Source organism: Eschscholzia californica, unplaced genomic scaffold, assembly GCF_041429995.1.
Source record: "Eschscholzia californica isolate CP2 unplaced genomic scaffold, dmEscCali1.0.p SCAF_5, whole genome shotgun sequence".
NCBI lineage: Eukaryota > Viridiplantae > Streptophyta > Magnoliopsida > Ranunculales > Papaveraceae > Eschscholzia > Eschscholzia californica.
This window is the reverse complement of record NW_028238472.1, coordinates 42,170,252-42,184,831: the sequence shown is the minus strand read 5'-3', so window position 1 is coordinate 42,184,831 and position 14,580 is coordinate 42,170,252. Positions and strand designations below refer to the sequence as shown.

Below are 14,580 nucleotides of genomic sequence, written 5' to 3'. Positions count from 1 at the left end.
GAAATTGTACGATACTCCACTTCATCATACATTATTATTATTATTATTTTCTGATAGCTGTAGTAAATCAAAGGTATGACCTACACAAAAGTGATTAAAAAATTAGTTTTAATGTATTCTCACTCTAGAGGTTCTTATTTAGTTCATGACCTGCATTCACAAATCTTTGATATATAATAGACATGAAAAACATACTAATAGTATTCATCTTCTTGTCAGAATCCCGACCAATTGATTGGACATCAAGTTAATGTACTATTTCTCTTTTGCATTAACGTTAATGTAATATTGCATAACAAAAATATGAAATTAAAAATAGATCTATTGAAAACCTATAAGTGAGGTTCATCTCCGTAAATAATTGGGATTAACAATAGACAATACCACTAAGAATAGGCTTATTTATTTTATTTTTTAGATTTTTCTTTTGTTTTGGTGATTTTAGATTGATGGAAAACTAAAAGTGAGTTAGGGCCCCATATGCATGCTTGGTGTAGCAAATTTCTCTTTTACTGAATGCTATTTGGACCCACAAAACATTATCTTCAAGCAAGCAAAAGAAACATAGTAATGAAATACCCACTCAATTAACTTCAAATGTTTATTTTCCAAAAAAAAAAAAAAAAAAAAATTCAAATGTTTACACTCTTTTTACATTACTATTTAGTTTGGGTGGAAATAAAAAATATGGAAAGCAACCATTTAATCATTTTAAACCACCCAAATCTTCCCATTCTTGGCATCAATAGGAAAAGTCTTTCATTTTTTTTGAAACAATCATCTACCCCCCTCCTTGGAGTTGGACTCTCTCTCTACTGTGTATATTTTTAGAGAGAGAAAGTGAGATATTTCTAGAGAGAGAAATAGTGTGAGTTGGAGTATAGCAAAGACCATCTACAACTATGACTCCAAGGTAGAGAGAATTTACTTTGTATAAACTGTAAATAAGAGAAGAAAAAGTAGAGAGAGAAAGAAAGAGAGAGAGAGAAGAGAGCTTTTAAGTTTTTAACAAAGTAAAGAAAACACAACAAATGGCCTCATAAAATCAGAAAACCAAGAAGCCAAGAGAGAGAGAGAGAGAGAAAGTTAGGGAAGAAAGAATCCAAAAAGCACAAAAGATTGAAGATCTGATCCAGAATTGAAATTTTCTACTAGTAAGTTTCCTAAATAATATCAAAAGATCTGTTTTTTTTTCTCTAATCAAATCTATGTTTATTTACTCCGTATTAGGGATTTTGAGTTCTTGATTCAACTGTTTCAGTTCTTCATATTGAGCTAAAATTGTTAGTTTTAGGTTAGAATGTGGAGAATCTCACTGCATTTTGTGTGTGGAGTATGTGTTCTAATGGCTAAGCTGAAACGCATTTGGCTTAGTGTCGGTTGGATCAGTAGAGTTTTGATAAGGGTTTTGTTCTGGTTGAAAAAAGTAGTCTTCTTGATTCTTGAAGATGAATTAGATCTGCTTCATTAGAACTTGATGCGTTTAGTACAATCTACTTATTAGAGTTTGGGAGTTTATTTAATTAATTTAGCATTCTAATCCTGTGATTTTCTATAAAATGTCAGTGCAATGGGAAGTACTCCCATTTTGATAATTGGATTAAGGGTTTGTGTATCGTTAAAGATCTATCTATTAGTTCTTATTTGGTGAGATTTTCATGAATTTAATCACTTCAGGTTTCGAGGAATTGGGGTTTTGACTTTGAGTGGGTGATGCCTCAATGTGCTTGTCGGAAAGAGTTTAGAAAAGGGAAGTATTGAATTACTGAAGTTTTTGGAATATGAGATCCGATACACCTCTTGATTATGCTGTTTTTCAGCTTTCACCGAGGCGATCACGGTAAAAATTCTACCTAATATGTTTTTTTATGTAATTTTTGGTAGTACTTGCTACCTCTTCTCATCATCTTTTGCTTTTGAATTTACACAGATGTGAATTATTTGTTTCGAGCTATGGAAGGACAGAGAAGCTCGCCTCAGGGTTGCTAAAGCCATTCTTGACACATTTGACAGTTGCAGATGAACAAGCTAGACAGGCACTTCAGTCGATTAAGCTAGAAATTGAGAAACAAAAAGATGAGGGAATGTGGTTCACAAAAGGAACCCTTGAAAGGTCAGTTACTAAAATCATTTTTCTTCCTGTAATGCCATGGAAATAGTGCTGTTGTTTTTGAGCTCATCTATTTCATTTGAAAATCGGAGTTTCTGTTTGTAGGTTTGTTCGGTTTGTAAGTACACCCGAGGTTTTAGAGTTGGTCAATACATTTGATGCAGAAATGTCACAGTTAGAAGCTGCACGGAGAATTTATTTGCAGGTATTAGCCTCAGTTTCTTTGGTTTATGTGTATTGAGTATGACAATTGAAGTGGAACCTCTATTATCACTGAGCCATTGACTAAATAATTATGCTATTTAATTCAGGGAGCGGAAAATCAGCGTTCAAGTGCATCTGGTATGTTCGATTATCTAAGCTCTTTTACCTATTTTTTTCCTATCTTATTTCCAGTTTTAATTTTTATCGATTTATTCAGAATTGTTTTAGGTTGGGTTGGCATTAAGTCATACAGTTTAGGTATCTATAGTGCTTTCATCGCGTAGCTTGGACATACTTGGTTGAGGAGTGTACAAAGATTATGTCAATAGGTCTTTTCAGTTAGTTGTCATATAGAGAAATTCTTTGAGTGTCTACTCTGGAGAGAACAACCACTGATACTCAGTTGAGGATTAGTTCCTCTAAGGTCGGAGAAGTTTTAGTTAGGAATTATTACTGATTAGAAAAGATAAACGAATTGAAGGCACCACGCCTGGGGAATTTGTCTTTAAACTATTTCTTCCTCCGAGTAAGAATGCAAAATCATGCCAACTATGTGTGACCTGACCATTTTTTATTGTATAGGCAAAAAGGTTTACTCTAGAAATAATTTTCAATAATGTTTATGTTTGATTTGGAAAGTTTATATTTCTACTGTGATTGTGATAGAGGAAATAATGAAATTCTGTTGTTGTTTGTATTTCCTAACTCATTACTCGAATAAATAAAATCTAGTTATGGCCTCCAACTGTCTAAGCATTGAAGGTTTCCAAATTGCTTTAGCTGATCTCGTACTGTCTATGTGATTTGAATATTTGTTCCATCTCCATGTACATTTTCTAGTGATGGAGAAAACTACCTAGTGCGTTTTTTTATAAGCTTAACTAATCAATTCTACATCTGTGATGTAATCCAGGTGGAGAAGAGACTGGAGCTGCAGCTGCAGCAGATGCCACAAAGTAAGCTACTACACCGTGCTTGAGTATTAAATTTGTGATGTGTTAAGTCGGTAGTGCAAATATTGATAAATAACGATTGTCAGGAAGATAAACTTCTAGCGAAGGACATGATCCATTTTTGACTTCTTAAGAATGTGATGTATGACTATGTTGGCATGAAACATCTGAAGTAGGGGGCGAATCTGTTGTGGTATTATTATGTGAATAGATTTGGAAGGAAATTTCTGAAATATGATAGTGTGAAAGGACATTATTGTGTATTGCTAATGTAGATTAGTTCCTTTTAGGTCATCTGCACACTTAACTACTAGATTACAGTCATATTGTATGGAGCTAGAAGCTGATGTATGTGTTAGACCTGGTCAAGGCTCAAATGAGTTTTCTATCCTTTCTTTTCTGGGTCAAATTTTAATGCCTATGAGCAAGAATTTTACAACTTCTGAGAACACATTTGGAACTTCTAGAAGTTAGTAAACTGAAGATTTTCAATTGTAGTAACTGAACCAGACAGTTCAGTTTCTCAATGGATCATTGAGGTTGCTTTTGAGGAGTGGATTACGATCTTTCTTATTTTCTTAAGGGAATCATCTTCTAACATGTGATATGAAGTTACAACTTTATTTGTTTTGCTATGTTTGATTGGATCATATCCCTTTCCCCATCTCGTGATTTTGTGTAACCAGAAAGGAGCTTCTAAGGGCCATTGATGTGAGACTTGGTGCTGTCAGGCAAGACCTAACTACAGCTTGCGCACGAGCAGCAGCTGCTGGATTCACCCCTGATACCGTTTCAGAACTTCAACTTTTTGCCGATCAATTTGGTGCTCATCGCCTAAAGTAAGAGCTGAATATTTCTGCCTCCATAATTGTTACTCAACTAATTACTATCTTTAGCCATTTGGTATGTTATTATACTTTTCTAGAAGCTAATAACTGCTTCTAAGAGAGAGTTGGTTCTACTAGCCGCAATATAGTGGAGAGTATATGCTATTTTCTTGTAGTCTCTTATTTAAATCATGAAAGGTGTATATTTACCTTCTTTATATGCAGATAGGAAGAACAAAAACAAATGGTAGGGACCTTCTCCTTTAGCCAGTCATGAACTGATTCTGTCAACCTAATACACAGCTGATGTATATAACTAAGTAAGCTTTCATTACAAGCATGTATAGAATAGAGAAACTCCTAGTGGCAACACCATGACCAGTTTATCTATATTGGTAAAACTCCTAATAGTACAACTGATAATGCTACGATATGCTAGTAGTTGTAGTATCACCAGAAGTTTTATTTTTTTAATTAAGAGTTTTAATAACATAGAGTTGCTATTATTTTTCAGTGAAGCTTGCACCAAGTTCGTTTCTGTCAATCAGAGACGGCCGGACCTGATAAACCCATGGTTGACTGGTGGGGATGATCGAGCCACTCGATCATCCTCTGGTTCTGATATGTCCATTGATGACACAACTGAAGAAAATGCACGTGTAGGCTCTAACAGATCCAACCGTTCTGTAGATCAATCCAAACATGTTCGTACGCCACAAACAAGTAATGCACAAGATGCTACTCTACATTTTGAGAAGTCAGGATCATCCTCGGATCAACAGTCTAAGAGCATTTCCACCTTTCCTACACAAACTTCCTTAAGGGAATCAAGTAGCGAGAGGGATGAGGAGAGAGAAAGTGACTTCAACCTTGAAAAGGAAGTCCCAGTGACTGACTTACCTCAGACAAGTAAGCATGTGAGGCGGCTCAGTGTGCAGGATAGAATCAACATGTTTGAGAACAAGCAGAAGGAGCAGACCCGAAGCAGTGGCAGTAAGGTTGTGGTTCCAAAATCTGCAGAACTTCGTAGGTTGTCCTCTGATGTTTCATCAGCTGGGCAACCCGTAGAGAAGGCTGTCTTGAGGAGATGGAGTGGAGCCAGTGACATGAGCATAGACACGAGTTACGAAAAGAAAGAAACAGAGAGCTTAGACTCCACTTCTAGTCCTGTTCCTGATCCTCAAACCCAAATATCTTATAGTGTGTATCAGGGGAAAGACATTGGGGGATCACAAGATGTACCAACATCTTCTCCGTCTGCAGTTAGGGGTTCTGCAGTTTCAGCAGAGGATTCTGGATTGAGAGATCAGGGTATTTCTAGGAATCATGTTCTGGGAAGTGGAGAGGATATTGGGTTGAAGTGCTCTTTGTCGGGAGCTGCTAAACTGAGTGATCCATCACCTTCTGAACCCAAGTTAAAACCTTTTTCGGGCAGAGCAGAGGAGGTCGTAGAGATAGATGAAAGCCCTTCTGTGTCCCCACTGATTTTCTTAGCAGGTGTGGGTGCTGGTGTTGATTCTAAGGATCGACTCGCCTCTCAGTCCCGGCTAGGATCTTTCCCGCGTGCAATGGAGCAGCCTGAGTTGAAAAATAAAGCTGTTTCGCAAACCCTTCACAGATCTTCTTCAAGTGGAGCAGGGCTTGCTGGATTGAAAGATCAAGCAGCTGCTCAGTCTGAGTTCAGAGATATGCTGTCCCATCCAGAGGATGCTGGCCTAAATAGTGGAACTACTTTGCAGACCCGTTTCAATACTTCTGTGGGGATTGTGGATGATGCTGGACCAGCAAATGAGCCTCATCAAGCGCCAGAAAGAGCTTCTCGGAGCAGATCAGGCGATGTTAGAATTAGGGATGAGAAGACTTCTGCACTTTCACATAGTATAACGAACGTCGGATCAAGTTCAAAGAAGTCATCTGTATCTGAGCTTCATTCTAATGAATCACTCGGAAAGCCGAAAGGTGGTCTTGGAGCAAAGAACCAGTTAGTGTCTGTGTCACAGATTAGAGATTTTGAAGTTGATCAATCAGATAAGCAAAATCCATGGTGTTTTGAGGGAAAATTTGAGGAAGCAAGGAAGATGCAATTTGAAGATTTTGCTGCTAGAGGCGAAGATTCTGGTCTCCAAGAGGTGAAGTTGCAGAGACAGAGTTCTGCGCCCGAACAGAATAGAAGGTTCCGTGGTAAGACAGGGAATAACAACTCCACTCATGGAAACAGTGACCAAGTTCTACCCGTGAGAAAGGTCACAGAAGGCAATGACATTTTTGACTCTGTCTTGACTTCTGAAATAGATCAAGTTCAGAAGGCTAGAACGTCTAAAGGAAATCAAGAACGAAATGATGAGCTTCAGATGAAGGCAGACGAGTTGGAAAAACTATTTGCAGCTCACAAACTTCGTGTGCCTGGAGAACAGTTGAGCACCTCTCAAAGAAACAAGCCAGCTGAAACAAAGATGGAGCAAGTGGCAAGTACCGTATACAGTAAACTAGACGAAGTTACTCCTATTAAAAAGCCGGCTAAAGCCACAAGAGAGTCGATTAGTGGTTCGGGTAGCATTGGAAAATCCGATATTAATTCATTAACAAGGATGGTAGATAGTGCTTCCAAGCAACTATCTGAAATTGCTTTTTCAGAGGATTCAAGAGGAAAATCCTATGACAAATATACGCAGAAACGAAATGCAAAACTGAGGGAAGACTGGAGTTCGGGGAGGGCTCAAAAGGAAGCCAAGATTAAGGCAATGCAAGATAGCCTTGAACAAAGAAGAGCTGAAATGGAATCTAAATTTGCCGAGTCAGCAGCAAGAAGGGATTCACCTCTTCATGCTCGTCAGCGTGCGGAGAAGCTGAGATCTTTTAATGTTCGCTCTGTCATGAAGAGCAGAGATCAGGTATTCACATTTTTAATTAAACTTGTATGACTTCATCAATAATTTTGGAGCTAATAGCTAACCTCATTGAGTTTTCCTTTTTGGGCAGCAGGCAATAGATTTCTCTCTCGAGGTGGATGAAAATTTATCCGAGTTTTCCGAACACGACGGATCTTTCAGTGAGACATTTTCAGCCGATGGTTCCTCCAAAACTGTCCAATCTAAGAAACATTTACCAAAAAACAAGTCTTCCTCTGGCTCTCGGATCTCAGCAGCACCAATTCCACGCTCATCCACTAAAACTTCGAACTTCAGTTCTGGAAGGAGACGGGCACAATCAGAAAATCCACTTGTGCAGTCTGTTCCGAACTTCTCTGACTTAAGAAAGGAAAATACAAAACCTTCCCCAGGAATTAGCAAAACAACTACGCAGACTAGAAATTATACTCGTAGTAAGAGCACAATTGAAGATTCACAGCTTGTCAAAGAAGATAAACCACAACGCTGTCAGTCAATGAGAAAAAGCTTTGCAGTTCCTGCTGAGTTCAAGGACATGTCACATCTCAACTCTGATAGTATTGTTTTTACACAATCAAAATTTGGCAAAGAGAAAGTTGAAAAGAGCATCTATAACAGAGTCCCGAGGAATGGTGAGTCCAAGCCATTCCTTAAGAAGGGTAATGGTATTGGTCCTGGTTCTGGAGCTGGTATTGCTAAGATGAAAGCTTCAGTGGTAACTGAGAGCTTGAAAACAGAACAAGAGTTTGATGACTTGGGAGATCAGATGGAAGATTCTATGCACATAGTTAAAGAGGAAGAAGAAGAAGGAGAATTTGAAGGCGAGATGATGGATGAAGCTCATAAATCTGTAAATTATCCAAGTGATTCGGATAATGAAAAACCAGGAATGATAAAGGACTCAGAAATATCTGGTGATCAAGAGATGGGAAATGAGGAGGACCTAAGATCAGTTTCTCAAGGGGATTGTGATTCAGTAGTTGAAGTGGCTGGAGTTGTTCCTTCAAAGTTCCACACTTCTATTGGGCTTGTGCCGGAATCGCCAGGAGAAAGCCCAATATCGTGGAACTCACACATGCATCATCCATTTTCTTACATGCACGAAACATCAGATATTGATGCATCTATAGACTCTCCTATGGGGAGCCCTGCTTCATGGAACTCTCACTCTCTCGCTCAAATGGAAGCTGATGCAGCTCGCATGAGAAAGAAATGGGGAAGTGCTCAAAAACCAATCCTTTTAGCTAATTCTTCTAATCATCAATCTCGCAGGGATGTTGCGAAAGGGTTTAAGCGCCTACTGAAATTTGGGAGGAAAAGTCGAGGGACCGAAAGTCTGGTCGATTGGATTTCTGCGACTACTTCTGAGGGAGATGATGACACTGATGATGGTCGAGATTTTACAAATAGATCATCGGATGATCTCAGAAAGTCAAGAATGGGCTTATCACAGGATGCCTTGAATGATGGTGATTTATTCAATGAACAAGGTAACACACTCTCTATTTACAAAAACTTAATTTGGATGAAATGCTCTTTCTCATTCTCTTGGTAATTCGTAATTATGTTATATAACTAAAGCTGCTTAGAGAGTTCAGGGAAAAGTAATAATTCCAGCGAGAGTAGTCTGGCATGGAGAAAGGGAAGTCTCGTGACCAGTTGTATAATATCCAGAATCACTCCACTCATCCCTAATGGTTAAGTTGGACGCCCACAAACTTATTTTGGGACGAGAGTTGGGCCCAACAATTACACATGCTTCACATCAGCCAACAAAGGTCAAAGAACGCCAAACATTAGAGGCGTGTGAGCATAGTCCCTCATGAACAAAATGAAACCTCATTACCAAAATGAAACCTCATGACCAAAAATATTTTTGGGTCTCTCTTCTCATCGTCCATTGGGTTTGACTTGGATATCCACAAACGCAATATCCTCTTGAAATTGTGTCTGTATGTTCAAGGTGACAGTTCACATTTAGTATTATCACTAATTCACTATTATGGTGAATGAGAATGTTTTATGTCTAATTTTGATTTATGACATTCTAGTGGGTTGTATTCTGCAATCTGTTGGAACATTTACTTTGTGGCCTTACCATCAACTTCTGCCAGTGGTATTAGCATTCAGTCTCTATTTTGTCCTCCACTGACATTCCTTCCATTTATCATCGCTAAGGCCAGGCAGACGTGCATTGAGATTCTCTAGTTACTAAAAGGATCTTGTTTCTTGCAGTTCAAGAAGCTCTGCGTACGTCAATCCCAGCAGCTCCAGCACATTTCAAATTGAGGGACGATCATTTATCTGGAAGCTCTCTTAAAGGTCGGTAACCTATAATCCTTCTCCATAAGTTCGTGATGACTGTTAATTTTGTGGACACCCAACTCAAAACCAACTGACAATGAGTGAAGCGGCCCTTTATATGATTAGTCCTTGTGAGAGTTCCCTTGGTCCATGTGGGACTACTCTAACAATGACAACACTCGATGTGATCAAAACCTCCATTGTTTTGACTACTCTAGACTACAAATTCTCACCAATCACATCGTGTTGTTTCCATCAACCACATTATTAGCAGACCTACAATATCGGACTCCTATTGGTACGATGAGTATCTCAGACATAGAATGCGTTCAGAAGTTGAGTCAACTGAATTATTCTGAACTCTTTTTGCAGCCCCTCGTTCATCATTCTTCTCTCTCTCCACTTTCCGAAGCAAGGGAAGTGAATCTAAACCCAGGTGATACCAATTACAAAAACCCAGGCCGAAGCGAGAACTAAAAGAATCAAAGAATTAGTGTCTGAATTAAATCCTTGGAAAACCAAACATAATTTTGAAGTTAGAGGTATAATCACAGTGCAGCATCATCATCTAGGGATCTCACGGAATATATAAGCTGGTATGGTTTCTTCTTATGTGAGCACACGAACTCGTCACATGTTTATGTCCCAATGTGATTTATTCAGTTTTTTTCCGTTGTGTTTTAGTGTTCAATTTCGTAATGTATGTATTACCCATTGGTGTAAAAGTCATTAATTTTAAGAATGTAGGTTTTTATTCTTATTTTTTACTCTTCTATGTGAGGACTTTGAAGCATAGCTACTAAATTTATTAAGAGTGATATGGTTTTTCTGTAATGGGGGCTCGGTTTTCTTTCCTATTTATACTTATTACTCACAGCTAGAAACGTTAAAAGAAAGAGTTTTTTTTTTTTTTTTTTTGGAAATCAAACTTCATATAAAGGCCAATAGGCTAATGAGAATTACAACATGAAGTTTAAACAACAAAGACACAACCATAATCGGACGAACAAGACAAGTTATGCCCACTTGGGGTGCCACTAGAGTTGTCTGATCTAACTGGTGGGCTGCTTCTGGTGCAGTCGCTACTGACCATCTGAGGGTAGTTTTATAACTGATGTTCTTTCACCTTCTTCTCTTCTCGCCGTCAACCGTCAGCGTACAAAACTCTTGTTTGCGCCTCTGATTCCGGTACATCGGTAGAGAGAGTTGTAAGTTGATGAAGAAACTCCCAATGGTGGTCCATGATCAAAACACTCGGTCCTGAATAAACAACGAAAATAACAAAAAGGCCCTAAAGACCAACAAAACAGGCCCTAAAGACCAACAAAGAAACATAACCTTTATTGTACTAAGTATAAAGAAAACTAATAATTCTCTATTCTCCCTTGCTCCGCATCACTAACTGGATCGATCTTAGAATCCTATCTAAATTCTATGATGTCTAAATTTGAGGAGTAGACAATATTGAAAGATATTACCGCTACATGCTTTGACTAGTTGTAGAAGTTGTAATTTTGAGGCGTGAATGGTGAAGATTTGCATCTCGCCTGAGTAGACATAAATCAGAGTATAAAACAGAATCAGACCACTCATCATCTTCTCTCATTTCATTCTTCAGAAATGGGTCTCTACCATTCTCCCATCTAAACTTCTCCTGACTAAAAAGTTCACTATCAGATTCGGTGATACATCCAAATATGACCCTAATTCATAATCACCACCCAATCTTTCACCAAATCCTTACCACCATTACCCATATATAACAGAATCCATTCTAATTTGTTGATTGGAATTCAAAATTGGGGTTCCCTCTTTTTGACCCATTTGACAGAATTTGGATGAAGACCTTCAAAAACCATTTCTTGATGGGAGATTTTATAGGGCCCCCTCATTTTTGTTAAAAGGCATCCCCTCAGTGATAATTTAGCAAGTAAAATGGTTCATGGGGAGGCCTTTTAACAAAATTGGGGAGGCCTTATAAAACTTCCCTTTCTTGATTACTTCTCTTAAATGAAAGCATCACCAAAAATGGAAGAACTTGAGAAAAAAAAACAAAACAACAATCATCTATTGATCCCATAGTCAGCCGACACCCTAACCACCATCTCCATCTCCTCCTCTCATACTACTCTATAATGCTAAGTTTGGAGAGAAAAGAAATACTAGTCAACAAAAAAAGAGAAAAGAACTACATAGAAGAGGAAATTCCGGCGAAGGGACTCCCTTCGCCGGGTACTAGATCTCGATCTGTTTCTCTCTCTAAGGTTAAGCAGAGCGGTTACAAAAACAGAGTCAAGCGAGAAGAAAAAGTTAAAAGAAAGAGTTATTCTGCGAAAGGGGCAAACATAACTACTAGGTGATGAGTTTGGGGCGTGCCGATGTTCTTTTTTGAGTTTGGACAATTTTACCATCCAAAAATAATGATGTCTACTAAACTTCAACGTTAGCAAATTCTACTAAAAATCGAAACATGCCCCAATCACTAATTTTCTACTTTTTTTTGTCTTAAATACTAATTTCTTAAATTTAAATATTCGAACAATAGTTTTGCTTTCATAAATATTCAAAATAAAAATGAAAAATTTATTTACATCAACATGTGACTAAAATTGATGTAGATGGTTGCAGAAACGTTAAAGTAATGGAATCACTAGTAAAACTATGATAAAATAACTAAATAAACTGATAAAATAACAATAAAACAATAAACTTGATTAATAATAAACACAATTGATAATATTCCAAGATCTAGAATAAAGATAGACTCAACTCCCTTTTATAGGGTTTAGAGCATCTCCAATGCAACACTCAAACTCTAAATACATGAGATTTTTTAGAGCTTTTCTTTAAAATCCATCTCCAATGCAAAACTCAACATGAATCTCTAAAGTGATGTGTCAAGATTTATTTTAGAGATCCTTAAGAGGACACTCTAAATTTAGAGTGTCATCTTGAGGATCTCTAAGTGCCACATAAGCAAATCAATTAGTTTTAAATCAAAATATAGGTTTTTAGAGTTTCTCTTGAGTGTTGCATTGGAGAAGGTTTTGCAATAGAGTATCTCTAAATGGAAAAATAGGAAAGAGACCATTTAGAGATCTATATTTCACACTTGACACATCGGATTTTTAGAGTTTTTCTTGAGTCTTGCATTAGAGATGCTCTTAGATATTTTAGATATACTTGAACTAGGAAATAAATAACATCTAAACTCTTCTTGATAACTATTAACCTAAATAGACTTCTAAAAATAAGGAAACTTCCTAAAACCTGAACTTTGTAAAAACTTGTCAAATAACCTCACTTGGGTTTGGTCGTGTATGCCTGACTAGCCCATGAAGTAGACGGTCTCCATCATCTCCTCTTCTTTCTAGAAGGTTCGCCCAGAACCTTCCGTTAAGGTTGATGTTACCACATACGATATTAACAAGACAATCCTTAACTCCCATTTGGCACGAAAGATGCCGAAAATCCGAAGATGACAGATATGGCCCAAATCGCCAAGTAAAATCTGAAACCAATGATGCAAGAGTATCTCAAAAGCAATAATAGTGAATAAAAGGCTAATAAGTTACGACATCTCCCATCATCTTGTAATGAGAAGAAGAAGACCAAAAATACCATATTTCTTTGAATAGAAAAATCACCCATAGATATCTTCAAATCCATTATGCTTGAAACCACTTTTCTTTCAATAATAAATATAAATAATCTTCTCAAGGTGCTGACCAGTAAGTGAAGAATGAAACCGATTAAAAGACGGTAGAATAAGACAAAACGAGTCACCCGGTTCCCAAATAAAAGTCGGATAGCTCTCAGAAATTTGAGACCCAGAAATTGGCTTGAAAAGACTTTCCAATTCGTTCTCCGTACCATCAAATTCATCAATAACAAACTTGGACCACCACCTGGATCCTACTCAAAAGCCTTTTCAGTACCCATAATCATAGTATTGAACCCTAATCTCTCATTCTATAAACAAATTTTTTCTTTCAAATCATGATCTCTAACAATACGAACCTCAAAAAGAATTTGACCTTCAACTAATGGTTGAGCAAGATCAGTAGCTTTTGTATTTGTAAAAGAATCAAAATAATAATCAAGTTTTTGTTAAGATTCTTCATTTGTATCAATAGATACATCAGTAGATTTCAAATCATGACTAGGGTTTAGGTTACTTTCTTCTTTATCCATCATTGTAACAATTTTGTTCTTTGCAAGAACTTCACTTTTGACTGTATCGATTACGGGGGTCGATAGAATTTAGATAATAGTCTACTCGATTCAATTTTTGCTTCGAAATAAGATAAATATTCATTTGTAGGAAGAAATACATACCTCAAAATAATTTTCATTTGAGCCCAATCATCTATGAATTCTTTTCCTTGATCAATAAGTCTCCATTGCATCTCGTTAAATTTTTCGCATACTCTATTAGATAAGTGTTGTTCAACGAGAAAAACCATATTTTTGGCATGAACATCTTGATTTCTGAAAAAATCCTCTATGTGTTGAATCCAGAAATCTATATGACATTGATTGTCGAAGAGTGGAACTTTAAAAACTCTATTAATTTTTCCTTCATCTTCTCGATCAACATAAAATTGATTTGAATCTCGAATAGGATCCTGACATAAACGTGAAAATTTTTTCCAACATTCTAGAAAAGACATCCACAAAAAAATTCATTTGTTCCCAGATTCTTCAAGTTTTGAATACTGGCTGATGTAGATTGTTGCAGAAGCTTTAAAGTAATGGAATCCACCATTAAAACTATGATAAAATAACTAAATAAACCGATAAAATAACGATAAAGCAATAAACTTGATTAATAATAAACTAATTGATAATATTCCAAGATCTAGAATCAAGATAGACTCAACTCCCTTTTATAGGGTTTAGATATTCTAGATATACTTGAACTAGAATATAAATAACGTCTAGACTCTTCTTAATAACTATTAACCTAAATAGACTTCTAAAAGTAAGGAAACTTCTTAAAACTTGGACTCTGTAAAAACTTGTCAAATAACCTCACTTGGCTTGGCCGTGTATGCCAGAATGGCCCATTAGGTAGATGGTCTCCATCAGAAATTCTCTTCATATCAAACGAGTGGAAAAAATTTGAAGTGAAAATCTCATAAATAGTTTCGCTCGAAGCTTTAAAACCCTCGAGAGTTCTGAAACCCTTTATCGCCGGTTTTGAATTTTTTATTAGTCCAAAAATGTGTGATGTCCCAATTACTAACTTCTTTAAATTTTTGATGCCCCAAACACAAAATTCTTAATTCAGA

General features: G+C 37.0%; 1 protein-coding gene across 2 annotated transcripts; it reads left to right on the top strand.

Annotated features, from left to right (window-relative positions):
* The first annotated feature begins 605 nt into the window (after positions 1-605).
* On the top strand, positions 606-10,120 carry LOC147539335 (GPI-anchored adhesin-like protein). 2 transcript variants are annotated; one of them, XM_086642179.1, is made up of 11 exons: positions 606-1,154; positions 1,678-1,840; positions 1,931-2,113; positions 2,216-2,315; positions 2,422-2,452; positions 3,228-3,270; positions 3,954-4,106; positions 4,609-6,985; positions 7,074-8,472; positions 9,218-9,304; positions 9,659-10,120. In XM_086642179.1, exons 2-11 carry the CDS (start codon positions 1,782-1,784, stop codon positions 9,724-9,726), a joined length of 4,500 nt encoding a protein of 1,499 aa, XP_086498305.1. In that variant the 5' UTR covers positions 606-1,154; positions 1,678-1,781; the 3' UTR covers positions 9,727-10,120. The 2 variants fall into 2 exon arrangements, with proteins under 2 accessions (XP_086498305.1, XP_086498306.1); XM_086642180.1 differs by having other exon boundaries at positions 697-1,154; positions 7,077-8,472.
* The last annotated feature ends 4,460 nt before the right edge of the window (positions 10,121-14,580 follow it).

Excerpts from the sequence above, each read along its gene's own strand:
- LOC147539335 (XM_086642179.1), top strand. The coding sequence starts at position 1,782 with ATGAGATCCGATACACCTCTTGATTATGCTGTTTTTCAGCTTTCACCG. Across the intron at positions 2,114-2,215 it reads ACAAAAGGAACCCTTGAAAG|GTTTGTTCGGTTTGTAAGTA; the intron begins GTCAGTTACTAA and ends TTCTGTTTGTAG. Across the intron at positions 8,473-9,217 it reads TGATTTATTCAATGAACAAG|TTCAAGAAGCTCTGCGTACG; the intron begins GTAACACACTCT and ends TGTTTCTTGCAG.